At 41.3% G+C, this 26,271-nt stretch overlaps 1 protein-coding gene across 1 annotated transcript in view; it reads left to right on the top strand.

Moving 5' to 3' along the window:
- SIMC1 (SUMO interacting motifs containing 1) overlaps positions 1–26,271 on the top strand; it is a 63,898-nt gene that overhangs the window by 26,018 nt on the left and 11,609 nt on the right. The window contains exons 7-9 of the mRNA XM_023726488.1: positions 2,874–3,028; positions 15,842–15,994; positions 17,627–17,755. Of these exons, the coding sequence (XP_023582256.1) occupies positions 2,874–3,028; positions 15,842–15,994; positions 17,627–17,755 (437 nt within the window). The remainder of the gene's footprint in view (positions 1–2,873; positions 3,029–15,841; positions 15,995–17,626; positions 17,756–26,271) is intronic.

Genomic DNA, 26,271 nt, shown 5'->3' with positions numbered 1-26,271 from the left:
ATACCAGTCTTTTATTTCTTTATATTGCCTTGACTTCCTCTCCATATGCAAAATCTATGTCTACATTTTTTAGTCCCACTTTTTTGTTGTAATGTTGTCATCTTTTACATATTGACATCTGTTTCCCTATTTTCAGTGTTTTAGCTTTGGTTTATTTTTGTGACTTCCCTATCTGAGTTGATATCTGGTTGCTCTGTCCTGTATTTTAGTCTTAGGTTGTTATCTAATGTTATTGATTTTCTAACCGGAAGGCTCCCTTTAGTATTTCTTGTAATTTTGGTTTGGTTTTTGCAAATTCCCTAAACTTCTCTTTATCTGGAAATGCCCTAATTTTGCCATCAAATTTGAGAGAGAATTTTGCTGGATATATAATTATTCTTGGCAAGCAATTTTTTTCCTTCAAGGCTTTCTAGATGTCATCCCATTGCCTTCTTGCCTGCATGGTTTCTGCTGAGTAGTCTGAGCTTATTTTTATTGACTCTCCTTTGTAGATGACTTTTTCTTTATCCCTAGCTGCTCTTAAAATTCTATCTTTGGTTTTAGCAAGTTTGATTATAATATGTCTTAGTGACTTTCTTTTAGGCTCTACCTTATGTGGGGTTCGATGAGCATCTTGGATAGACATCTTGTCATCTTTCATGATATCAGGGAAGTTTTCTGCCAACAAATCTTCAACAGTTCTCTCTGTATTTTCTGTTATCCCCCTCTGTTCTGGTACTCCAGTCACTCATAGGTTATTCCTCTTGATAGAATCCCACATAATTCTTAGGGTTTCTTCATTTTTTAAAAACTATTATCTGATTTTTCCTCAATAAGTTGGTGTCAAGTGCTTTATCTTCAATCTCTAATTCTGACTTCCATTGACTCAGTTCTGCCTCTATGACTTACTACTGAGTTATCTAATTCTGATATTTTATTGTTAATCTTCTGGATTTCTGATTGCTGTCTCTCTATGGATTCTTGCAGCCTGTTAAATTTGTCATTATGCTCTTCTCTAATCTTTTGATTTCCTCTATTGCATGTTCTGTGTTTTGCTTAATTTCCTTTCTGATCCCTTGAAGAGTTCTATATATTAATCTTTTGTGTTCTGCCTCTGGTAATTCCAAGAAATTTTCTTCCTCTGGAAAATTTCTTGATTCTTTATTTTGGGAGCTTGCTGAAGCCGTCATGGTCTGCCATTTGATGTGATTTGATATTGACTGTTGTCTCTGAGCCATCAATAAGTTATTATATTTATTTATTTTATGTTCGCTTACTGTGTCCTAGCTTCATGTTTTGTTTTGTTTTGATATGCCCAAATAGGCTGCTCGTGTGAGCCAGCCCGATCTCCAGCGCCCCTGAAGCTCCAATAGCTTGCCACCAGGTGGCCAGACCTGCCACTAAGTATGTGAGCCCAGGAGTCCACCCCACTCCTCCTTTATGGATTCAGCTCAGGTGTCCAGGTAGTCAGCCACAAAGTGTGTGGTACAGGCTCTCACCTACAGTCTAGACAGGCATGGGTGATTGGTGTAGGCACGGGTATCTGGCTGCAGCAGGGGGACACAGGCTGAGCAAGGCAGAGGGCCAATGGCCACCCCCAAGAGTCCAGGAGGAAAGCGTGTCCCTGTTCCCTAGAGCATGTAGATGGGTGGGTTTTGCAGCCAGACTATGAACACCCAATGCTGTTGACTGTAAGGACTGGGGGGCACCTCTTGTTCTTAGGCCTCTGTCACAGGTGGCTAGGTGGCATGGGTGGAGCCACCAGTCCCCGGGCCCCTGATGTGGGTAGGTGAAGACCCTGCTTAATGGGCAGAGCAGTGTCAAATGTCATGAACCTGCCACTTCACAGCTGAAATAGTTGATGTTAGACGTCAGGTATATACCCTGTTGTAGTACAGTAATGAGGGCCTACGCTTTGAAATGGGCCCACACAAGTCTATGCAGGGGGAAAGACACTCAAAGTCTGTGCATTCCTTATGCCTGTACCTAGGCAGAGGAGCTGTGCCTACCCTGAATTCCTGGTTAGGGGAGCTGGCAGATTATTTTTTCCCTGTTTGTTAATTTGTTCACTCTCCAAGGCCGGGAGAATGGCTCAGGGTGCAGATGGGTCCTACTTCCGGCCCAGGGGACTCAGCAGTTGCTGAAGCCAGTCCCGGTCCCAGTGCAGAGCAGGGAGCAGGAAGGTAAATGGGAGAGAGGTTTTTCCCTAAGGGAGGTGTTTTTGATCCGCGCAGTAGGCCAGACGCAAGTACTTATCTTTTGCCGATCGAGGGCTGCTTCTCACTGGTTCTGAATGGCTGAGTAGACTGTTTGCTGCTGGGTTTCTCTCGATGTGGAAAATGCCCCGCGAGTGCCTCTGCTTGCCTTGCCTCACCACGCAGCATGAGCTGATGAGGCCCGAAGGGCTCAGGCTCTCGCTCGGTCATGTCCGGCAACTCCTTGCTGCTTCTGAACTGTCTCTCCCTCCCCCTTCCACTCAGTCTGATTCCTCAACTTTGCCTTTGATTTTCAGGGCCCTAGGTTGTCATATATAATCGATTCACTTGTTTTTTCGGGTCTTTGTTGTAAGAGGGACCACCAGAAGCATCTGACTACTCTGCCATTTGGCCCTGCCTCTCGAACCTCCAACCTTTTGGTTAGTAGCTGAGCACATTAACCATTTGCACCATCCAGGGACCCCTCTGGAACCTTATAGGGTATAATTCTTTTAGCAGTTGCCCTATTTGTCCTCTTTTGTAATGCCCCGGCCTGTCTGTACTCTTTCAGGAGCCTCTCTTTCAGGTACAGCCACACTTGCGGACTTGTGGCCCGCCCTTGGACTTAGCATTTAGGAGAGCCAATACTTACTGTCATTCAGGAGAGGCATACTGACTTCTTGTTCTTTCTCCCCACAGGGACAAAATCTGCCAGGCCGAGTCCTTTTTCTGCGTTATGTAGTACAGACCCTGGAAGATGACTTCCAGCAGATCCTGAGGAGGCAACGCCAGCACTTGCAGCAATCCATTGCAAGCACTGTGCTGTCCTGTGACAAGCAGCCCCACAATGTCAGGTAACCAGCCACCTGAACCCTGGAATGGCAAGAGGTCGGGGTTACAGGTGGGCAGCTACTGAATCGAAGCCGTGTGTCCAGTTCCTCTTCAGTGGGCCAGAGAGTATCAGATGGATGAGATTTTCAGGTCACTATATAGTGTAAGAGGATAATCATTAAAACTGTAGGCAATCATAAAAGAAACCCTTTTCCTGCACCAACTATGAGCCAGGCAGCATAGCTTGAATAACCTTTCTGTCAGAACCATCAGGCTTCCTCTGGTTCATTTCAGTATTATCCAAGCAACCCAGTACAATCCACATGGGAAACCTTAACTTGTGTAAAACTTTTTATTTACAGCTTTTATAAGCCTAGATTTTTTTCTAGCCCCCTGAGTAACTCAAGATAAATCTCTTGATTTTAGGGTCTCATTTGTCACTGTTGGTTCCTGAAAAGTAATGTTATGATAATAGGCCATGTGGCTGACCAGATAAATAATAAGGAAGCAAGCACGTGTTCTTTTTTATAGAATCAGGGTCAGAACTTCTGAAAGCTTCAGACCATGGAACTACTACATCCTTATACCGGGGGAAAAGATGTAATTTCTAGGGTGGGGCTCTCAAGCTGGAGTTTTCTTCTTGGAACCACACCTCTTGCTTCTTTGGAAATGGCTCTCTCCAGCATAATGTTCCAGCATCCTTTCTGAAGAGCAGCACTGAAATTCTTCTACAAAATAACACGTCCATGTGTTCTTACATATTTATTGAGAATAGTTTTCAGAGGCAATATGGGATATTAACTATTATAACTCTAACAAAAAAGGAGGATATTTTGTTATGTTTTGGACATTAGTGAGCTTCTTCTCCTTAATTTGCATGCTTGTATCTATTTTTCTGTATGTAGCATTTTATGTAAAATTTAGATGTCCCAATGGAGCAGAATTGAGAACTTAGACATAAATTCATCCACTTATGGTCAGCTGATCTTTCACAAAGGACAAAAGTCCATTAAATGGGGGAAAAACAACCTTTTTAAAAATAGGGCTGGCAAAACTAGATGTCCATCTGTAAAAAAATGAAACAGGACCCATACCTCACAACACACACAAAAACTAACTCAAATTGGATCAAAGACCAGGAAAACTGGTTGAATGGACACAGGGAACCCGGGGTGTAAAGGAATAGGGTGAGAATGCTGACATGTTGCAGGGACTGGAACCAATGTCACAAAACAAATTGTGTATAAATTTTTAAATGAGAAACTAATTTGCTCTGTAAACTTTCACCTAAAGCACAATAAAAAAAAATTTTTAAATCTCATAAGTGCTGTTATGAGAAAAACAGATTATGATGAAAGAGGATTAAGGGAGGAGAGGAGGGAAGATCTTTCAACATATGGCACTCAGAGAAGGGCTCTGAGAAGATGACATTTAAGCTGAGGTCTGCAGGATAATAAAGATCCAAGCAAGCAAAGAGCCAGTGGAAGGCTGTTCCAAGAAAATGGAAGAGCAGAGGCGAAGACCACAAGATGGGAAAGTAGACAATAAAACTGAAAGAAGCCCACCGTGGCTGCAGGAGGCTGGGTAAGGGAAGACTCGCATGAAATGAGGGTGGAGAGAGAGTAGGGCCAGACCACTCAGAGCTTTGAGAGCGTGGGTGATTCATTTGTAATTTTTCTCTCAGAATAAAGCAGGAGGTGACTTGATACAATAAAAACAAACAAAATTGCTGCTATGTAGGAAATGGATTACAGCAGAGCAAGAATAGAAGCAAGGAAGGCAGTTGGAAGGCAACAGGTCCAGGCAAGAGACATCAGAGGCTTGAACTGGGGCAGTGGTAGCGGAATAGAAAGAAAAGAACAAGTGTAAGATGCTTAGGAGGTAGATTCAACAGGACACAGTAATAGATTGGATATAGAAGATGAGGGAAGGAGATACATGACCAGAATCCAGGCATAAAATCTAGTGGTTTTCCCTTGTCTAGGGTTCCCTCAAACCTGGGCAGACCTGTCCCTGCAAAGCCCTGTAGTATTGGAATTTGCACCTTTGGAACTGAGTGAGAACCAGTCTCCATGAGGTTAGAAATGGGGAACCTCCTGAGGTGGGCCATTCATTCTATGGTATGTAGTACCCTGGCCCTAGAGACACATAGGCAGACTAAGTGAAGGAGGAAAAAAGCTGGCTACCATGTTGTTGTTAGATGCCATTGAGTCGCTTCTGACTCATAGCGATCTTGTGTACAACAGAACAAAACACTGCCCGGTCCTGCACCATCCTCACAATTGTTGCTATGTTTGAGCCAATTGTTGCAGCCATTGTGTCAGTCCATCTCATTGAGGATCTTCCTCTTTTTCACCGACCCTCTGCTTTACCAAGCCATAGAATACGGGAAATAGACTCCATTAGTTTTTATGCCTTAAATAAAAATATAGAATAAGGTGTGTTAAAAAAAAAAGTAGGAAATCCAGTGGAAAGCAGAAAGTATCTTCATGTATACAACTTACAAATGGTTCAGGGGCAGGGGGATGGATGGAAGCATATATATATAGGTGGAGAAAAAGAGGGGAAGAGAGGGCAAAAAGGTATGTGAAAGGGTATATGGGTGTTCTTAGTACCATCCTTGCAAATTTTCTGTAAATTTGATATTATTTACAAATTTAAAAATAAATTGTAATGTTAACAATTGTAGGGATAGAATATCAGTAGAGAATCTACAAATAGCACAGGACAGTGGAGTTGCATTTTAAATTGAAAAATAACAATTTAAATATCAAGAGCAACTCTGCCCACCATTATGCTTGTGAGCGTAGGCATTGGAGTGACGTCTCTGTTGCTCTCATTTCCACTTCTTATGGTGTGAGCCTCTCACTATACTGAGTGTGATTCTGAGGTTCAGAGATAGGCATTTTTTGGTATTTGTGGCCTCTAAATGCAAGTCAGGACCCCCATTTTGTGCTCTATCAGTGAAAAAAATCTGTTCCAGTTGTTCATTAAGAGATAGGTGTTAGATTGATCTCACAACTCATCAAACAAAAACCTGTGCAGTTTATTGTATATAAATTATACCTCCAAGGTGATTTTTTTTTAATTTATTTTCTTGTTGTTGAGAATATGCACAGCAAAACATACCCCAATTCAGCAGTTTCTACAAGTACCATTTAGTGACATTGATTGCATTCTTCACCCTTCTTTTCTGAATTGTTCCTCCCCCATTAACATAAATTCGCTTTCCCCCAAGTTTCCTATCTAATCGAGTTGCTGTTATCAATTTGATCCCATATAGACAGTTCTTGAAAGAGCATAATGCTCAAGGCCTACGTTTAAAGGTGATTTTTTTAAATAGGGGAAGAGAGAGCAAGTCAGTCTCCATTTGGCACCTTCTTAAGGGATTTTCTTTACTTTTTTCTTTTTTAACTACACATACAAAGACTCAATGCTCAGGGGCAATGAGCTTCTGTTACAGTGATGATATAATTTGGGAATGGATAAGGGTGATGGTTGTACAACATGATGAACATAATTAATGTAATGAACTGTACATGTAAAGATTGTTGAAATGGCAAATTTTTGTTATATATATTTGTTGTTGTTGGCTGCTGTCAATTTGGTACCCGACACATCGCCACGTTACAGAGTAGAACTACTCCATAGGGTTTCTGTAATCTTTACAGAAGCAGATCGCCAGACCTTGCTTCCACGTAGCCACTGGGTGGGTGTAAACCGCCAACCTTTGGGTTTACGGTCGATCGCAAACTGCTTGTGCCACCCAGGCTCCCGCAAAAGCCAGCATCTGTGTAAGGCAGAAACCTACCAGAGAAGGAAAACTCAAATAGTTTCCACTAATAGAGAACGATAGAAAAGTGGTAAGGCTGCCCCCATCAAAGGTGGAAAATTTTCAAGACCCGGAAAAACAAGGCAGTCCTGTTGAGTTCCAGCTCTCACAGGTTTCACTGTATTTATTTGCCACAATTTTTTTAAAAAAGAGTAAACTAGTTGTACAAGATTTAAGAAATACACTAAGCCCCCAGGTTCCCTCCCCTGCAATTTCCTTTCCCCCAGGAGTAACTACTTTCAACTCTTTTGATTCTTTTGGTATTTACCACTATATGGCTAAACAACAAACTTGTATTGTTACTTCTTGATTTTTCACTGTTACCCCTTATCTGTTGACTTCCCACGTGGAGGCAAGGAGTTAGCTCTTTTTCCTTCCCACTGCCGCACTCACACACACATTTCCCAGTCCCCATACCATTAGTATAGTTAAATCATAATTTTGTTTAAATCAGTATGCAGTATTTCTGTTATTACAACAATGTATGTTAGTCAAAGTTGAGCCAAATTATAAACTATGATTACTTTTCTTTTCCCTAGATTTAATAATTGTCTTAATTTTAGTTTCTTAGCTTTCTTTGTGCATATCAGAAACCAACCTCAAATTTTCTGCTGGTTGGTCGCAGTCTCAAGATATTTATTCGTACTAGGTTCCCACTAGTTATTCCATTAATTTCTTCTTCTTAAGGAAAACTGTCACGGAGCATTTTGACCTCCTTCAAGCTGGAATGGTTGTTCTCTTTGCCAGTCTTCTTCACCATAAATGTGAAGATTCCCTTCACCGCTTTCACCTCTTTCCAGTATTGGATCTCTTGAGTTGGTTTTGCTTTTTGTGTTACATCTTTCTCTTTCTTGGTTTACTCTCATTTTGATGGATCAGTCTCCAGTAGCTTCCTAAGAAAGGTATCTGGAGAGTAAAGTTTTTGAGATCCTGCATGTCTGAAGATGTCTTTGTCTTCCCACAGGTTGATTGATAATTTAGCTGAAAATAGAAATCTAGGTTACAAATAACTTTAGGACCTTGAAGGAAATCTTCCATTGTCTTTTAGCTTCCAGAATTGCTGTTAAGAAATCATAAGTTATTTTCATTAATGATTTTTTTTGTATGTGTCGTGTTTCTTTCCTCTGGAAGTTTGTAGACTCCTCTTTTCACCAGCTGTGCTTGTTATAGGTCTGTATTTATCCATGGTGCTGGGCATTCAGTGGGCTATTTGAGTCTGGAAGCATATTGTTCGGTTCTGGAAAAGAAGGTTTTTCATTTCTGTTATCATGTTTTTAATTTTCAAGAGCTCTTCTTTTTCCCCTTTCTCTCTCTCTCTAAATGTACCTTCTTAAAAAAAAAAAATAGTGTTCTTGTTTCTTCTTTCATGGATCCATATTTTCTCATAGCTTTAATGATAGGTTTTTATTTTTCTCTGCATATTGTCTGTTTTGTCCAACTTGCTTTTTTTGGTTTTCGTTATTTTGATCTCTATCTCTCATGTTAGACAATTTCCTGAAATGTCTAGTAAACCTTGGTAGTTTACTCATGTTTAAGGGTGAGAGACTCAAAAGCTGATGGAGGCTCTGAGCACATGGGATGACTTATTAGTTTTGAACTTCTCTGTAGGTGGAACTGGCTACCCATTTCCTGGAAAAAGCCCCCATATCAGTGTCTTTCAGCCTTACTTGTTGGGCTGGTTGGGTTTTCTATCCAATCTCCTCTGTGAAGGATAGGTTTCTAGAAGCCAAGTGTGGGAAGATGGCCAAGGGTCTCTACACTGAGCAGGCATGTGTTCATTTGGTACGTCTGTTTTTGCTGCAGTGCCTTTGCCTCCCAACTGTGCCTGATGTCCCACAGTCCAGAGATCTCCTTGTTTTACCTCTCCACAAAATTAACCTGTAGTCTACAGGATTGGAGAAGAAGATCTAGGGATCAAAGCATTTCTTCTTCTTCTTTTTTTTTAATGTTGTGCTTTAAGTGAAATTTTACAGTTCAAATTAGTCTCTCATTAAAAATTTATACATACATTGTTATGTGACCCTAGTTGCTCTCCCTGTACTGTGACAGCACACTCTTCCTTTCCACCCCAGATTTCCCGTGTCCATTCATCCAGCTCCTGGTCCTCTCTGCCTTCTCATCTAACCTTTGGACGGGAGCTGCCCATTTAGTCTCATGTATCTACTGGGGCTAAGAAGCACACTCTTCACAAATATCATTTTATGTCCCATAGTCTAGTCTAATCTTTGTCTGAAGAGTTGGCCTCAGGAATGGTTTTAGTTTTCATCTAACAGACAGTCTGGGTGCCGTGCCTTCCAGGGTCCCTCCAGTCTCAATCAAACCATTAAGTCTGGTCTTTTTACTAGAATTTGAGTTCTGCACCCCGCTTTTCTCCTGCTCTGACGAGGACTGTCTGTTGTGTTCCCTGTCAGGGTGGTCATTGGTGGTAGCCTGGCTCCATCTACTTCTTCTGGTCTCAGGCTGATGAAGTCTCTGGTTTATGTTGCCCTCTCTGTCTCTTGGGCTAAGACTTGCCTTGTGTCTTTGGTGTTCTTCATTCTCCTTTGCTCCAGGTGGGTTGGGACAAATTGATGCCTCTTAGATGGCCGCTTGCAAGCTTTTAAGACCCCAGATGCCACTTACCAAAGTAGGATGCAGAACATTTTCTTAATAAGCTTTGTTATGCCAGTTGACCTAGATGTCCCCTGAATGCGTGGTCCCCAGACCCCTACCCCTGCTACTCTGTCCCTCAAAGTGTATGATTGTATTCAGGAAACTTCTTAGCTTTAGTTTAGTCCAGTTATGCTGACTTCCCCTGTAGTGTGTGTTGTCCTTCCCTTCACCTAAGGTAATTCTTGTCTACTGTCTAGTTATTGAATACCCCTCTCTCTCCCTCCCCACCCTAGTAACCATCAAAGAATGTTTTGTTCTGTGTTAAAATCTTTTCTTGAGTTTTTATAATAGTGGTCTTATACAATATTTGTCCTTTTGTGACTGACTAAATTCACTCAGCATAATGCCTGCCATATTCCTCCATCTTATGTTTCACGGATTTATCCTTGTTCTTTCTTGTTGCATAGTATTGCATTGTGTGAATATACCATAATTTGTTTATCCATTCGTCCATTGATGGGCACCTAGGTTGTTTCCATCTTTTCGCTATTGTGAACAGTGCTACAATGAATATTGGCACACATCTATCTATTTATGTGACGGCTCTTATTTCTCTAGGATATATTCCAAGGAGTGGGATTGCTGGATCGTATGGTACTTCTATTTGTAGCTTTTTAAGGAAGGGCCAAATCACTTTCCAAAGTGGTTGTACCATTTTACATTCCCACCGACAGTGTATAAGTGTTCCAGTCTCTCCACAACCTCTCCAACATTTATTATTTTGTGTTTTTTGGATTAATGCTAGCCTTGTTGGGGTGAGATGGTATCTCATTGTAGTTTTGATTTGCATTTCTCTAATGGCTAATGATCATGAGCATTTCCTTACGTGTCTGTTAGCCGCCTGACTGTCTTTTTGGTGAAGTGCCTGTTCACATCCTTTGCCAATTTTTTAATTGGGTTATTTATCTTTTCATTGTTGAGGTTTTGCAGTATCTTGTAGATTTTAGAGATTAGATGTTAATTGGATTTGTCCTAGCCAAAAATTTTTTCCTAGTTTGTAGGTTGTCTTTTCACTGTTTTGGGGAAGTCTTTTGATGAGCATAAGTGTTTGATTTTTAGGAGCTCCCAGTTATCTAGTTTCTCTTCTGGTGTTTGTGCATTGTTACTTATGGTTTGTATTCTGTTTATGCCTTATGTTAGGGCTCCTAGCATTGTCCCTATGTTTTCTTCTATGATCCTTATCGTTTTTGATTTTATATTTAGGTCTTTGATCCATTTTGAGTTACTTTTTTGTGCATGGTGTGAGGTATGGGTCTTGTTTCAGTTTTTTGAAGATGAATATCCCCAGTTATGCCAGCACCATTTGTTAAAGAGACTGTCTTTTCCCCAATTAACAGACTTTGAGTCTTTGTCAAATATCAGCTGCTCATAGGTGGATGAATTTATCTCTGGATTCTCGATTCTGTTCATTGGTCTATGTATCTGTTGTTGTACCAGTACCAGGCTGTTTTGACTACTGTACCAGTATAATAGGTTCTTAAAATTCTCTCTTTATCTTTGGTTTTGGCAAGTTTAATTATAATATGTCTTAGTGACTTTCTTTTGGGCTCTACCTTATGTGGGGTTCAGTGAGCATCTTGGATAGATATCTTATCATCCTTCACTGTATCAGGGAAGTTTTCTGCCAGCAAATCTTCAACAATTCTCTCTGTATTTCCTGTTATCCCCCCCTGTTCTGGTACTCCAATCACTCATAGGTTATTCTTCTTGATAGAGTCCCACATAATTCTTAGGGTTTCTTATTTTTTTAAAAGCTTTTATCTGATTTTTCCTCAGATAAGTTGGTGTCAAGGGCTTTATCTTCAGTCTCACTAATTCTGACTTCTATTGCCTGAATTCTGCTCTATGACTTTCTATTGAGTTGTCTAATTCTGAAATTTTATTGTTAAATCTTCCGGATTTCTGATTTCTGTCTCTCTATGGATTCTTTCAGCCTGTTAAATTTGTCATTATGCTCTTGAATAACCTTCTTAAGATCCTCTATTGCTTTGTCTGTATGTTCCTTAGCTTGGTCTGTGTTTTGTCTGATCTCCTTCCTGACCTCTTGAAGAATTCTGTATATTAATCTTTTGTATTTTACCTCCGGTAATTCCAAGAAATTCCCTTCCTCTGGAGAATTTCTTGATTCTTTATTTTGGGAGCTTGCTGAAGCCATCATGGTCTACCTCTTTATGTGATTTGATATTAACTGTTGTCTCCAAGCCATCAATAAGTTATTATATTTATTTATTTTATGTTCGCTTACTTTGTCCTAGCTTCTTGTTTTGTTTTGTTTTGATATGCCCAAATAGGCTGCTCATGTGAGCTAGTTTGATTATTGGCACCTTTGAAGCTCTAACGTCCTGTCACCAGGTGGTTAGAGCTGTTCTTAGGTATGTGAGTTCAGGAGTCTCTTTACTTTTCTTGTATGAATTCTGGTCAGGTGTCTAGGTAGTTGGTCACCAAGTGTGTGGTGCAGGCTCTCAGCTACAGTCCTAGACAGGCATGGGTGATTGGTGTAGGCACAGGTAGCTGGCTGTAGTAGGGGGTCATGCACTGAGCAAGGCAGGGTGCTGTCTGCTGCCCCTGAGTGTCTGGGAGGAAAGCGTGTCTTGTTCCCTAGAGCGTGTAGGTGGATGAATTTTGCAGCCAGACTATGGGCACCCGGTGCTATTGGCTGTAAGGACTAGGGGGCACCACTTATCTTGGACTCCTGTCACGAATGGCTAGTTGACGTAGGTGGAGCCACCAGTCCTTAGGCCCCTGATGTGGATGGGTAAGGACCCTGCTTAATGGGCAGAGCAGTGTCACATGTCACGAACCTGCCACTTCACCATATAGCTGAAACAGTTGCAGTTAGACTTATAACTGCATACGTGATATATACCCTATTGTACCGTGGTAATGAGGGCCTGCGCTGTTGAAATGGGCCTACGCAGGTCTATGCGGGGGTGAAAGGCATTCAGACTCCATAGAACCCTATGCCTGTGCCTAGGCAAAGAAGCTGTGCCTACCCTCGGTTCCTGGCTTAGGGGAGCCAGAGGATTATTTTTCCCATTTGTTGATTTGTTCACTCTCCAAGGCTGGGAGAATGGCTCAGGGCATGTGACAGGTCCTAGTTCTGGCCCAGGGGACTTTGCAGTCACTGTAGCCTGCCCAGGACTGGTGCAGAGCCGGGGTGGGGGAGGTAAATGGGAGAGAGGTTTTTCCCCAAAGGTGGAGTTTTTTGATCCACATAGTAGGCCAGACGCAAGTACCTATCTTTTGCCAATTAATCACTGCTTTTCACTGGTTCTGCATGCCTGAGTAGACTCTCTACCACTGGGTCTCTCCTGATGTGGAAAACGCCTCCAGAGCACCACTGCTTGCCTCACTGCGCACACAAGCCTATCTGGCCTGAAGGGCGCCGGCTCCTACCGGGTCAACTCTGGCAACTCCTCACTGCTTCCAAACCATCTCTCCCTCCCCCTGCCACTCAGTCCAATTTCTCAACTTTGCCTATGATGTTCAGGGCTCCTAGATTGTCATATATAATCGATTACTTGTTTTTTCAGGTCTTTGTTGTAAGAGGGACCACAGGAAGCATCTGACTACTCCACCATCTTGGCCCCGCCTCCCAAAACATTTCTTAAACAGCTTTCTAACCATCCTACTTATTTTAACTTATCCTGTGTTGTCCCCACTTCAGAGAAATCTAGTGCTACCATTGCAGAGCTTATTGAAGATTCTTTTTCTTTCCTCTCTCCCTTCCTCCCTCTCTCTCTCTTCCCTCCCTCCCTCCCTTCTGTCTTTCTTGCTTTCTTTCTTATTGGTAAATAGAGTTGGTCTTCTCCGTTTTCTCCAGTGCTGGCTTAGGATTCAGCTTTCTCAGTTCTGCTAAGTCATTTAAATTTATCCATGGCCATGTTGTTGTTGTTGTTGGGTGCTGTTGATTGGTTTTCCACTCATAGCAACTCTATGTGACAGAGTAGAACTGCCCCATAGGGTTTTCTTGGCTGTAATCCTTTTTTTTTTTTTTTTTTTAATTTTTTTGTTGTACTTTAGATGAAGGTTTACAGAACAAATAGTTTCTCGTTAAACAGTCAGTACACATATTGTTTTATGACATTGGTTAACAACCCCATGACATGTCAACACTCTGCCTTCTTGACCTTGAGGACCTTTTTTTTGGTGAAAATATACATAGCCAAGGTTACACCATTTTGAAAGTTTCTACGTGTACAATTCAGTGACATTGATTACATTCTTCCAGTTGTGCTGCTATTCTCACTATCCTTTTCCAAATTATTCCATCACCATTATCTTCAACTCACTGTCCCCTAGGCTTCCCATCAAACCTTTTGAGTTGCTATTGTCAATTTGATCTCACATAGATAATTCTTTTTTGTGTGTGTACCTTAGATGAAGGTTTGCAGAACAAATAGTTTCTCACTAAACAGTACACATATTGCCCTGTGACAATGGTTAACAATCCCATGAAATGTCAGCACTGCCCTTCTCAACCTTGGTTTCCCTATCACCAGCTTTCCTGTCCCCTCTTGCCTTCTACTCCTTGTCCCAGGACTGCTGTGCCTCATTAGTCCTGTTTTGTTTTATGAGGCTGTCCAATCCCCAGCTGAATGGTGAACTTCAGGAGGGGCTTCACCACTGAGCTAAAAGGGTATCTGGGGGCCATACTCTCAGGGTTTCTCCAGTCTGTCAAGCCAGTAAATCTGGTCTTTTTTTGTGAGTTAGAATTCCATTCTACATCCTTTTCCAGCTTTGTCCAGGACCCTCTATTGTGATCCCGGTCAGAGCAGTCAGTGGTGGTAGCGGGCACCATCTAGCTGTACTGGACTCAGTCTGGTGGAGGCCATGGTAGCTGTGGTTCATTAGTCCTTTGGACTAATCTTTTCCTTGTGTCTTGTTCTCTTCATTCTCCCTTGCTCCCAAAGGGGTGAGACCAGTGGAGTATCTTAGATGGCTGCTCACAGGGTTTTCAGACCCCAGACGCTACTCACCAAGGTAGAATGTAGAACATTGTGTTTATAAATTGTGTTATGCCAATTGAGCTAGATGTTCCCCGAGACCATGGTCCCCACATTGGCTGTAATCTTTATGGAAGCCAATCGCCAAGTCTTTCTCCCGTGGAGCTGCTAGCTGGGTAGGTTCAAACTACTGACCTTTGAGTTAGCTGCTAAGCGCCTGACCATTGTACCACCAGGGCTCCTTTGCAAAGGCCATAGACTTAGATTAAAACATCATTCTTAAAACATGACACACTTGCTTAGCTAGTTAATTGGTTACTTTAACTTTTGTAATCAGCATCTCTTAACCCACTACCCAAACCAAAGGCTAGGTTCTTGACATTACCGACATCTAACCACATATCCCTCTCGATCAACCATCCTTTCACCTTTTTGCGCCTGAGGTAATTCATCATCATCCTGAAAGTTCATCATTTCCTTTTTATATAGTTTTATTGTGTTTCCATGTATCCCTAAAAAGTATATATTTTTATTCTAGTTCCTTTCAGCTTTATAGAAATGGTATCATGTTGTATGTAATCTACTGGGACTTATATTTTTCACTTAATATTATGTATTACTAAGATTCATCAGTATTGGTACCTGTCACTGTTGCTTATTTGTTTCGATTACCATGTAATATTCCATTTTGTGGGTATACTTCATTTGCCAGCCAGCTTCGAAAATTTCACTGCCAGTGTCTCCTCTTCTCTTCTCTTCTTCCTTGTGGTTATGCCTTTTAAAAAAAAATCCATTTACTGTAGTATTAATGGGGTTTTAAGAGGGAAGGAAATTAGATGTGTGTATTCAATCCATGATTTTTACCTGGGTTACCTAAGTGATTTTTTTAAATAATTTTGACTATATGAGATATTTTTACCTCTCTAACTTTTAGAACCTAAGCCTTGTATAAAGTGTGACTCCACTGCCCACTCTCTAAACCTTGGTTATTAGTATTAATAGATAACATCTAGTAATGGACTTCTGTGGTCATCTCGTCCAACTTTCTACCTAGTCAAGGAATGTTTCTGGTCAGGAAGCCCTACATAGTGCTCCTTGACCGCTGGGGTCCCTTTCCATCATTATAACTGAAAGAACGATGTTGATATTTTAGTTAGCTTTTGTAGCCTTATTGCAATTAAATGTGGGATTTCCAGTAGACATTTTTAAATATTGAAAATAGGCCCCTTTGAGGAAATCTAAAAAAAAGAAAAAAAAACCATTGCCATCAAGTAGATTCAGACTCATAGAGGAAATCTAGGAGTCTAGAAATCCAGGTGAAGGCTGCAGTTCTGAGCACCCTACAACACAACAGAAGTTTAAACCTTTTCTTACTTATTTTTTTTCTTTTTTCTTTTCCATTGCAGAGATGTGATCAAGTGGCTGGTCAAAGTAGTAACTGAAGATGAATTGACTCAGCCCCCAAATGGAAATCAGACCTCTTCAGAAACGGGAATCTTGAAAGCCAGCAGTAGCCAGCCTTCCCCACAAGCCGACTTGACAAAGAACACCAATCAGCTGTAAGGAGCAGACAAAAATTGTCTCCCCCAGGGACTACAGGGATTTCAAGTTTTAGAGAACAGCACTACTCCCTAAGAGCCACTTCCTCAAAATTAACAAGCTCTTATAACATAGGCTGATTCTATTAAAGGCTAGAATAATTTGATAAAGACTAAATGTCTTAATTCCAGATGTAGAACAAAAATAGGTACTTTCCTCCCTAAATGAATAGGACTTCACTGTGTGAATACACATTCAAAAATAGGAGTGAAACAAAAGCTAGAGCCCTCCCTTTCCTGGATTCCAAGAGACAGTAATGGGTGACAGCTCCTTATCACGTCAGGTGTCCACTGACAGCAGAGAAGAAAGGTAGTGGGTGTTCTGGTGGACTCTAGTCCTCAAGGACCTGGATCTGTCTCTTCCAGTCTAGGGAGAAGAACAGCAGTTCAGTCTGTAGGCACCAACAGGTTATAACAGCAATGGCTCAAACCAGGGTTAGCTCAGGCTGCCCTGGGAAGAGGTTCATGGCATTTCTTTTACAGGGTTAAGAGTGTTCTTGACAGTTTTTTTGAGAGATGCCAGGATTTTAGGGGCTTGGGCAGTCCTTGCACAAGTGACCTACTATGCCATGTCAAACATATTGTTAAAATATGACATGTGAAATGTTTCAAATATAACATTCATGCCTAAAATTCAGAATGCTGTATTATCTGTTTGCACCAACCTGGTTTTCATATCAGGCCTATGGGCTTCAATTAATTTAGGAAACGGCCAGCAGATTTCCTGAAAATGGAGCCCTTTCTTCCATCACAAATAATACATGTTAGAAAAGGCTGACATCAATAAGACCAGAGGGTCAACAGCTATTTTAAGGCATAAATGAGAAGGTTGAGGGGCAGAGAGGTTAAAATAACGAGAATGTTGACACAGTGTGAAGAATGTAACCAATGTCACTGATCATTATGTCTAGAAGCTGTGGAATGGGAGCGGGTTTTGCTATGAACATTTTCACCAAAAATAAAATTAAGTTAAGAAAAAGAAAAGGCTGACATCAGGCCAGACTCACCTTCCTGATGAAAGGTGAGATTCCTTTGGGGTTATCCAGATTCCTTTGCCACACCAGCCTGGCGCTCTCCCACAGTTAGGTCTGATGGGAGAGGGTCAGGTTCCACCACCGAGAGTTCTGAGACTGAACTTAGTAAGAGACTGCTGTGAAGAAACCAGTAACAGGAGAAAACTATATGGCAAATATGTATTTTCTCCTGATTCAAAGAAATTCAAATAATTTTCATTCATTCTGCATCTCAGTGTCTTCATCTATAAAATAGGGAAGTTATAGATTAGATGATCCTTAAAGTTCTCTTGGCCCTTAAGACTGTGTAGTTCTATTTTATGAATTTAAGAGCAGCTTGCTTTGCAGCTCAACCCTAGGTTCTGAGCTGAGCTGGTAAAAGGGCTTCAGGTAGATGAAATTGATAAATAAAGTGTGCTAATGGCTTCAGTAGTTCTCCCTGACCTATAGTGTGTGCTTTACAAGTTTCTCCTTTAGTAGTCTCTATTTTTGATGTACACCAGTAGGGGCCTCCTCCCAGCCCTCACGTGGCTGCTTGTCAGCCCCTCCCACTCATGTGTGTTCTGTGTTCTGGACTCAGGATTGTCTGCCAGCTGCAGAGGATGCTGTCCATAGCCGTGGAGGTGGACAGGACCCCCACCTGCAGCTCTAATAAAATTGCTGAGATGATGTTTGGGTTTGTGCTGGACATTCCTGAGAGGAGTCAGAGGTGAGTCTTGGTTTTCTTTTTGTTTTTTATTTAAGTGATTTTTCTTAAGACAACTTCCCTATCCATCCCAGCTGTTAAGAAACAGAATTTCAAAGAGAAAATTTCAAATAATAGTTAAATTGGAAAGAAAGAGGTAGAGGGATTATTCTTGTCTCTTTAACCTTTTGAGAGAAGGTTCTCAACTAATTGTTATTATTGCAACTAAGACATGATTTCTTGGGAAGAAGCAGGATACCCTAAATAAAGCCTAAATTTTTCTGCCTTATCCATTTGGCTAACAACCTTACTCATCCTTCAAGATTCAGCGGTTAAGTACCACTGCGGTACAATGGCTCACTTTTATATGGCCTTTCTAGCCATCGTCTTCTAAATCCCACCAAATGATTGAGTGGGACTATGTAAATAAGGTGCTTGTGACCCACGAAGGGATTGAACAGCTTGTTAATAATGCAAATAAGGTGCATGGCACCCTTGTGGGGGTGGGCCAGGCAAATAAGGTGTATGGAACCCTAATGAGGGGATTGGTCAGTTTTGTCATCCTGCTAGGCATAAAATGAGCCAACCCAGAGATGGAAAGAGGGGACCTCACTACCACCAAGAAAAAGAGACAGGAGTGGAGCGTGTCCTTTGGACCCAGGGTCCTTGCGCCAAGAACCTCCTAGACCCAGGAGACAGAGAGAGAGAGAGAGCTGTAACACTGGAGACAGCATGAGATGGTGAGAAGTGGCAGCATAGAAATGGCAGCAGCAGAACCAGGAGAACAGCGTGAGACAGCACGTTGGGCTTTCCGGCCCACAGAAGAAGGTGGCTATGGTGAGCGTGCCAACCCACAGAGCAAGAGAGCTAAGTACCTTTGGGCAGGAGGCTTCCTGGCGGAGTAGGGTGCCCCCAGGCACTTATTGGTGGCGCTAAAGAGCTTTGTAACATTTGCCCAAGCAGGGCAGAGGCCAGGCCACGGGGTGAAGAGCTAGAGAGAGGCCTGCCTGCAGGCATGGCTGAGAAGAGGCTATCCTGATTGAAAAACTGTAACCTGAGTTTTTCCTGATCCTGAATTTAACCTGTTATTTCCCTAATAAACCCCATAACTGTGAGTATGGTCTGTGAGTTCTGTGCGGCCATTGCAATGAATTATCAAACCCAGCAGAGAAGTAGAGAGTGCCGTGGGAGGGACGGCTAGTGTCAGAATTGGTAAGAAGGTTGAAGGGTGGAAGTATGTTCGACCTCCTCCTGATAGGAATCAGCTTTGGACTGATGCATGCTTATCTTGATTCTCCTCCCCCTTATGAAGTTAAACAAGGAGGTTGGATGCTGCCACGCCACCATTTTTACAACTACCCTCTCCTCTGACCCTCAACCATAAGGGTTCGCCTAAGTAAAGTGTTCACTTAAAAGCTTGGTGGGTAAATGAAATAGGAATGTCTGATATTAGGAGGAGGAGAGGTGACCCAAGAATGAGCAGGTTTGAAACCTGTAGAATGAACCCAGAGAGTAAGAATAAGAAATTCAGTTTCTCCAAGCATGAATTAGTGAAGGATTTCTAGGAAGAGATAAATAGAGTCCTTGAACCAATAACTTTAGAATCCAGAAACATAAAAATAAACTGGAATGAATTCATGAGCAGTTGCTGGTATAGGAAATAACTATGAGGGAGCCATTGTGCAGTGGTGACCCTTGGGGAAATTATGTTGTATGTTTGTCTGCAGTGCATCTCCACCTGCTCCACGTCTGCCTCCCATCCCATTCCCTAAGCTCCCAGCTGGCAGTGAAGACTGCTCTTGTCACAACTGGACCAAAGCAAAAGCAAAGAAGTTTCTTGGTTACATCCAAACACTTGGAGGGACAGAGTAGCTGGGGCTGGGGCCTGGGGACCATAGTTTTGGGGGACATCTAGGTCAATTGGCATAACATAGTTTATTAAGAAAATGTTGTACATCCCACTTTGGTCAGTGGCATCTGGGTTCTTAAAAGCTTGTGAGCGGCCATCTAAGATACATCAGTTGGTCCCATCCCACTCAGAGCAAAGGAGAATGAAGAAAACCAAAGACACAAGGAAAATACTAGCCCAAAGGACTAAAGGACCAAATCAACCAGAGACTCCACCAGCCTGAGACCAGAAGAACTCTGCCAATGAACTATCTGAGAACTACCACCAGTGACCGCCCTGACAGGGAGCACAACAGAGTCCCAGAAAGAGCAGGAGAAAAATGTAGAACAGAACTCAAATTCACATAAAAAGACCAGACTTAACGGTCTGACAGAGACTGGAGGAACCCCTGAAACTATGGCCCTCGGACGCACTGTTAACCCAAAACTGAAACCATTCACGAAGCCCACTCTTCAGACAGATTGTTGTTGTTAAGTACCATCTGTCATTTCTATCACCAAGGCCATATTTTCCAAATACCGATCCTTCTTCTTTTTTTCCAACTCAAAGATTAGACAGGAGTATAAAACCAAAAGTAATACACGTGAGGAATGCCCTTCTTAGTTCAGTCAGATATACGAGACCAAATGGGCAGCTCCTGTCCAAAAGCAGGGTGAGAAGGCAGGAAGGGACAGGAACCAGTCAAATGTACACAGGGAACCCCGGGGTGGAAGCGGGGGGTACTGTGCTGTCACATTGTAGGGATTGCAACTAGTGTCACAAAACAATATGTGTATAAATTTTTGAATGAGAAATTAACTTGAGCTGTAAACTTTCACCTGAAGCACAATTAAAAAAAAAAAAAAAAAAGACTACTCTTGTGCAACTCCAGTTCCTTCTATTAGAATAAAATTTCATGCCAAGTAGTATTGTAATAAGGGCCTAATTCAAATATCCTGCTAAGATTAAAGCAAACAACCACCCCTATATTAATTATCTCAATTATTTTCATGAAATAGCCCTGTTTAACAAATGAGAAAAAGAGGCTCAAAGAGGTGAATTAACTAACACAAGGTTACACAGCTAATCAGATTTAGAACCCAAGTTTAAACCTAGGTCTGCTTAAGCCCAAATTCAGTGTTTAAAGGAGGCAGTATGTTGTAGTGGTCAGACAGAAGGAAGTGCATATAAATGCCATGCTTGTCTTACCACTCTGTCAGGAGTATTGCATTTGTGTCTAACTCCCATATCATTCATTCATTCATTTCAGCCTCTGGTGAAAGACGGGAACCCAAGAAATAGGTAGCTATAAACAAATTTAGACTTAAAATAGACAAAAATAATTTTTAAAAAACTTAGCCCTATTTTAAAACTCTCTCAGAAGAGGCAGATTAGCAACCCACCAAATTATACTAGAAGACCCTTTATTTGGCCTTTTCCTTGGTTTATTTTGGAGCCCTGCTGGCACCGTAGTTAAGAGCTATGGTTGCTAACCGAAAGGTCGGTAGTTTGAATCCACCAGCCGCTCCTTGGAAACCCTATGGAGCAGTTCTGCTGTGTCCTATAAGGTTGCTGGGAGTCAGAATCGACCCGAGGGCCACGAGTTTGGGGTTTTTTTGTTTGTTTGTTTTAATTTTTTAACTTTAGGTATAATTTACATACAATTAAATTATACAAACTAATTTACCTAAGTATCATTTGATGAATTTTGACAAATGCATATATCCATGTGACCCGTGATCCTATCACTTTCCAATAATTCATTGATAGTTTATGGAAATCCTGCAACCTTGCTAAATTCACTTATTCTAATAGGATTTTTTTGTGATTTCCTTAGGATTTTCTACATACACAATCATGTCATCTACAAATACAGTGTAACATCTTCCTTTCCAGTTTACATGCCTTTTACTTCTTTTTCCTCCCTGATTTTATAGGCTAGTACCTCCAATTGAATGTTAAAGAAGTAGTGAGAGCAGACATCCCTGCCTCATTCCTGATCTTAGCAGGGGAAACATTCAGTCTGACCATTAAGTGTGATATTAGCTGTAGATGTTTCATAGGTGTCCTTTGTTGGATAGTGGAAATTTCCTTCTATTTCTAGCTTATTGAGTGTTTTTTATGAAGAATGGATATTGAGTTTTGTCAGATATGTTTTCTGCTTTTATTGAGATAACCATATGATTTTTCTTTATTCTGCTGATATAGTGAATTACATTGATTAGTTTCCTAATGTCAAACAAACCTCGTTGTTGTTAGGTAAGCAGCCCTACATACAACAGGACGAAACACTGCCCGGTCCTGCATCATCCTCACAATTGTTGCTATGTTTAAGCCCGTTATTTGCAGCCACTGTGTCAATCTGTCTCGTTGAGGGTCTTCTTTTTTGCTGACCCTTTACTTTACCAAGCATAATGGCCTTCTCCACGGACTGGCCCCTCCTGATAACATTGTCCAAAGTACATGAGATGAAGTCTTGCCATCTTCCCCTCTAAGCAGCATTCTGGCTCTACTTCCAAGAGAGATTTGCTTGTTCTTCTGGCAGTCCATGTATATTCAGTATTCTTCACCAACACCATAATTCAAAGGCATCAATTCTTCGGTCTTTCTTATTCATTGTCCAGCTTTTGCATTCATATGAGGTGATTGAAAATACCATGGTGTCGTAGGCTGGGTTCTCTGGAGAAGCAAAACCAGTAAAGCATATAAATATATATACAGAGAGATTTATATCAAGGAAACAGCTCACGTGATTATAGAGGCTAGAACATCCCAAGTGCATGGATTAGGATAGAAGCTTCTCTCGATTCATGTAGCCACAGGGGCTGGTGAACCCAAGATTGGCAGTTTGAAAAGCAGGACTCTGCTCACAGGCTGTGAATATTGATGAATCCCAGGATCAGCAGATAAGCTGCTAGCTCAAGTCCCAAGAATCGGAGGTTAAACGAACAGGACGCAGCCACATGATCCAGAGCAGCAAAAAGCCAGAATGCCTGCTTATATTCAGATGCAGGCCACACCCCCAGGGAAACTCCCTTTCAACTGATTGGCCACTCACAGCATATTCAGTTATGGGAATGATCACATATAGACACTGAGAATCATGGCCCAGCCAAGCTGACACACAGTCGTAACCATCACACATGGCTTGTGTCAGGGGCACCTTAGGCCTCAAGGTGACATCTTTGCCTTTTAACACTTTAAAGAGGTCCTTTGCAGCAGATTTGCCCAATGCAATATGTCGTTTCATGTCTTGACTGCTGCTTCCATGGGAGTCAATTGTGGATCGAAGTAAAATGAATTTCTTTACAACTTTAGTATTGTCTCTATTTATCACAATGTTGCTTATTGGTCCAGTGGTGAGGATTTTTGTTTTCTTTATATTGAGGTGTAATTCATACTGAAGGCTGTAGTCATTGCTCTTCATCAGTAAATGCTTCAAGTCCTCTTTGCTTTCAGCAAGCAAGATTATGTCATCTGCATATCACAGGTTGTTAATGAGTCTTCTTTCAATCCTGATGCTGCATTCTTCTTCATATAGTCCAGCTTCTCAGATTTGCTAAGCATACAGATTGAATAAGTATGGTGAAAGGATACAACCCTGCTGCACACCTATCCTGACTTTAAACTACGCAGTATCCATTTGTTCTGTTTGAACAACTGCCTCTTGGTTTATGTACAGGTTCCTCATGAGAACAATTAAATATTCTGGAATTCCTATTGTTTGCAATGTTATCCATAATTTGTTATGGTCCACACAGTCAAATGCCTTTGCATAGTCAATAAAACACAGGTAAACATCTTTCTGGCATTCTCTGCTTCCAGCCGAGATGCATCTGACATCAGCAATGATATTCCTCACTCCATGCCCTCTTCTGAATCCGGCTTGAATTCCTGGCAATTCCGTATCAGTGTACATACTCATTAATTACAAAGTCTTTAAAGTGGAGACACCACATTAATCAAGTGATCAAAGTTAATAACACCACTAATGAGACAAATTGGCATCATGTGCCTCTTGATATGATACTCTGAGAATAACAAAACATCATTTCTGCAGTACTTCTCCCCTCTCTCCTTTTGTATCTCCAGAGCACCACTGGCGCCTCACATGCATGTACACTTGCCCTGCACTTTACTTAGGTTCCTGTTGCATACCCTTTGCCCCTGTTCGATTATCACCTTTTTGAGAGCAATGCTCTCTTTTATCTATCTTAACATTCCTTGTTGTGACAAACTGTATCTGGTATATTATGCTGTTGATGTTAGCTGCTGTTGAGTCGGTCCCCGACTCATGGTGACCCCATGCAGAACAGAATCAGATCGTTGTGATTCATAGGGTTTTCACTGGCCGTTTGGAAAATCTGCAAGCTCCCTGACCTTTTCTTTGCAGTGCCCAGCCTACTGTTAAGCCTATCCAGTGATTTTTTTTTTCCACCTCAGATACTGTATTTTTTAGATCTAGAGTTTCCATTTGGTTCATTTTTATAGTTTATATTTCTCTTTGCTAAGAATTCCCATCTAGACATTCATTATGTACCTCTTATTTAAAAAAATATATATTGAACATATTTATAATAACTATTTTAAAGTCCTTGTCTGCTAACTCCAACTTCTGTGTCACTTCTTGGTCTGTTTTTATGGATATTTTTCTCCTCATTATACATCACATTCTCCTCATTTTTCCCTTGTCTAGTAATTTTTATTGTGTGTTGAACATTGTGGGTGCTACATTGTTGAGAGTCTGGATTTTGTTGTCTTTCTTTAAGAGTACTGAGTTTTGTTCTGGCAGGCAGTTAATTTTTTGAAAGATTAGCTTTTTGCTGTTGAACTTTGTTTTTAGGATTTGTTAGGGTGGTTCTAATGCAGCTCTTATAGGGCTAGAGTCATGAAGGTTAGTCTTTCTGGAGTCTCAGCTGAATACCCAAGATGTTCGGTGAGATCTCTGCACTCTGGCTCATTGGAACTCCATTGTCTCTCAGCATTGTGCAATCTCCAGAATCTCCATTTGGCCCACAGCCCCATAATAGCTGTTCCCAAACAGGCTTTTGGAGCTCTTCCGTGCACATGTGCCAAGGGCTCCACTATACACATTTCTTGAGTCCCTCTTCTGTGATACAAATTCCAGCCACCTCAGCTTCCTGAACCCCAATTTCTGTTTGCTCTGCCCAACAAGCCTGTTGCTCTCTGCCTGGGGCCCACTTTCCTTTGCCTTAGTTATGAAGTGCCCCCAGAAAGAAAGCTGGGATAAATATGGAACTGACCACCTTTGTTTCTCTTCTCTCAAGAATCATGGTCCTGTGTAGTATGTTGTCCAATACCTGAAAAAAAAAAAAAATGTTTCATATATTTTGCTCAGATTTGTAGTTGTTTATAATAGGAGGGTAAGGCTAATACCAGCTACTCTCTTAAGGCTGGAACTGGAAGCAGGCCTTCCCCTGTACCTTGTTTTTAAAGTCTGAATTTAAATTGTTAGGAATAATTCTACCTTTAGTTCCTACTATGTCCAATACATTGAATTACCTACTTGTCCTGTGTAGATCTCTTGAGTTTGCCATTTGTGATTATAAAATCAGGGTAAATGCAAGCCGTGGAATAAAAATTGGAAGGGAAAATTCAGTTTGAAATAAAAGGTTATTGAATAGGAAAACTGTCTTGTGAGAGTAATAGGCCAAATGCAGAGTAGAAACTAGACTTAAGAAGAATCTGAGGACTATCTTACAAATGTAGTAATTTGGAGTTCTTTGCATTAAAGAAGAAAATCTGTCAGAGAAGATGTAGCAAAGGATGCACTTTCAAGAGATAAAATTGATTTTTACAAATATTTTAGACTGAAAACTTTTGAATGCTAAGAAACAAAAGTAAAAAAATATTCATTCTGTTTTTTTAACTTTGTTTTTACTCAAATAATATGTGTGTCCAGTGGAAAAATAAAGATGAGAAAAAAGAAAAGAAAATAAATAGGTACTTATTTATCATTTTTATAAATGACAGAGGCACAGAGAAATCTCTTGTTGCAAAGAGGATGCTGCAAAACTGCAAAGGGGCAGGATGTTGTCAGAGAAAGAACCCTGGGATCTGGGGCCAGCTCTGTTACTTGTTCACTAGGCACATCATGCTGTTCCTCCTCGCTCCTTGTCCTTTGTGGATCTCTGAGTTTGCCATTTGTGGATTATAAAACCAGGATAAATGCAAGCCCTGGAATAAAAATTGTAATCGAAAATACAGTTTGAAATAAAAGATTATTGAATAGGAAAACTGTCTTATGAAAGTAATGGGCCAAATGCAGAGTAGAAATTAGACCTAAGAATCTGAGGACAATTGTGTCTACTCGTAAGCTATCTGCTTCCCAGGATTGCTGTGACTAGCAAACCTGGCAAGGACAAGCAAACAAACAAAAAGCATCAGGCCGTCCAGAGATGCCCCCATACGTCGGAGACCAAGCACCTTTTTCTGGAAGCCAATGTTGCTTTTAGAACAGGGAGTTTGACTCACTGTCCTAAAGTACAGCTCCAGTTTTGCCAATCCCCTAATCAAAAGCCTCTGAAGGTGCTCTAGCCCACCCTTGCTGGTCAAGTCCTGTATTGGGTAGCGTGACAAAGTCAAGGGCAAGAGAACACCCAAGTCCTAGACTGAAGTTTAAGAAGTCACA

The sequence above is a fragment of the Trichechus manatus genome, unplaced genomic scaffold (assembly GCF_000243295.1).
Source record: "Trichechus manatus latirostris isolate Lorelei unplaced genomic scaffold, TriManLat1.0 scaffold00011, whole genome shotgun sequence".
Classification (NCBI taxonomy): Eukaryota; Metazoa; Chordata; class Mammalia; order Sirenia; family Trichechidae; genus Trichechus; species Trichechus manatus.
This window is presented reverse-complemented; position numbering and strand designations above follow the sequence as displayed.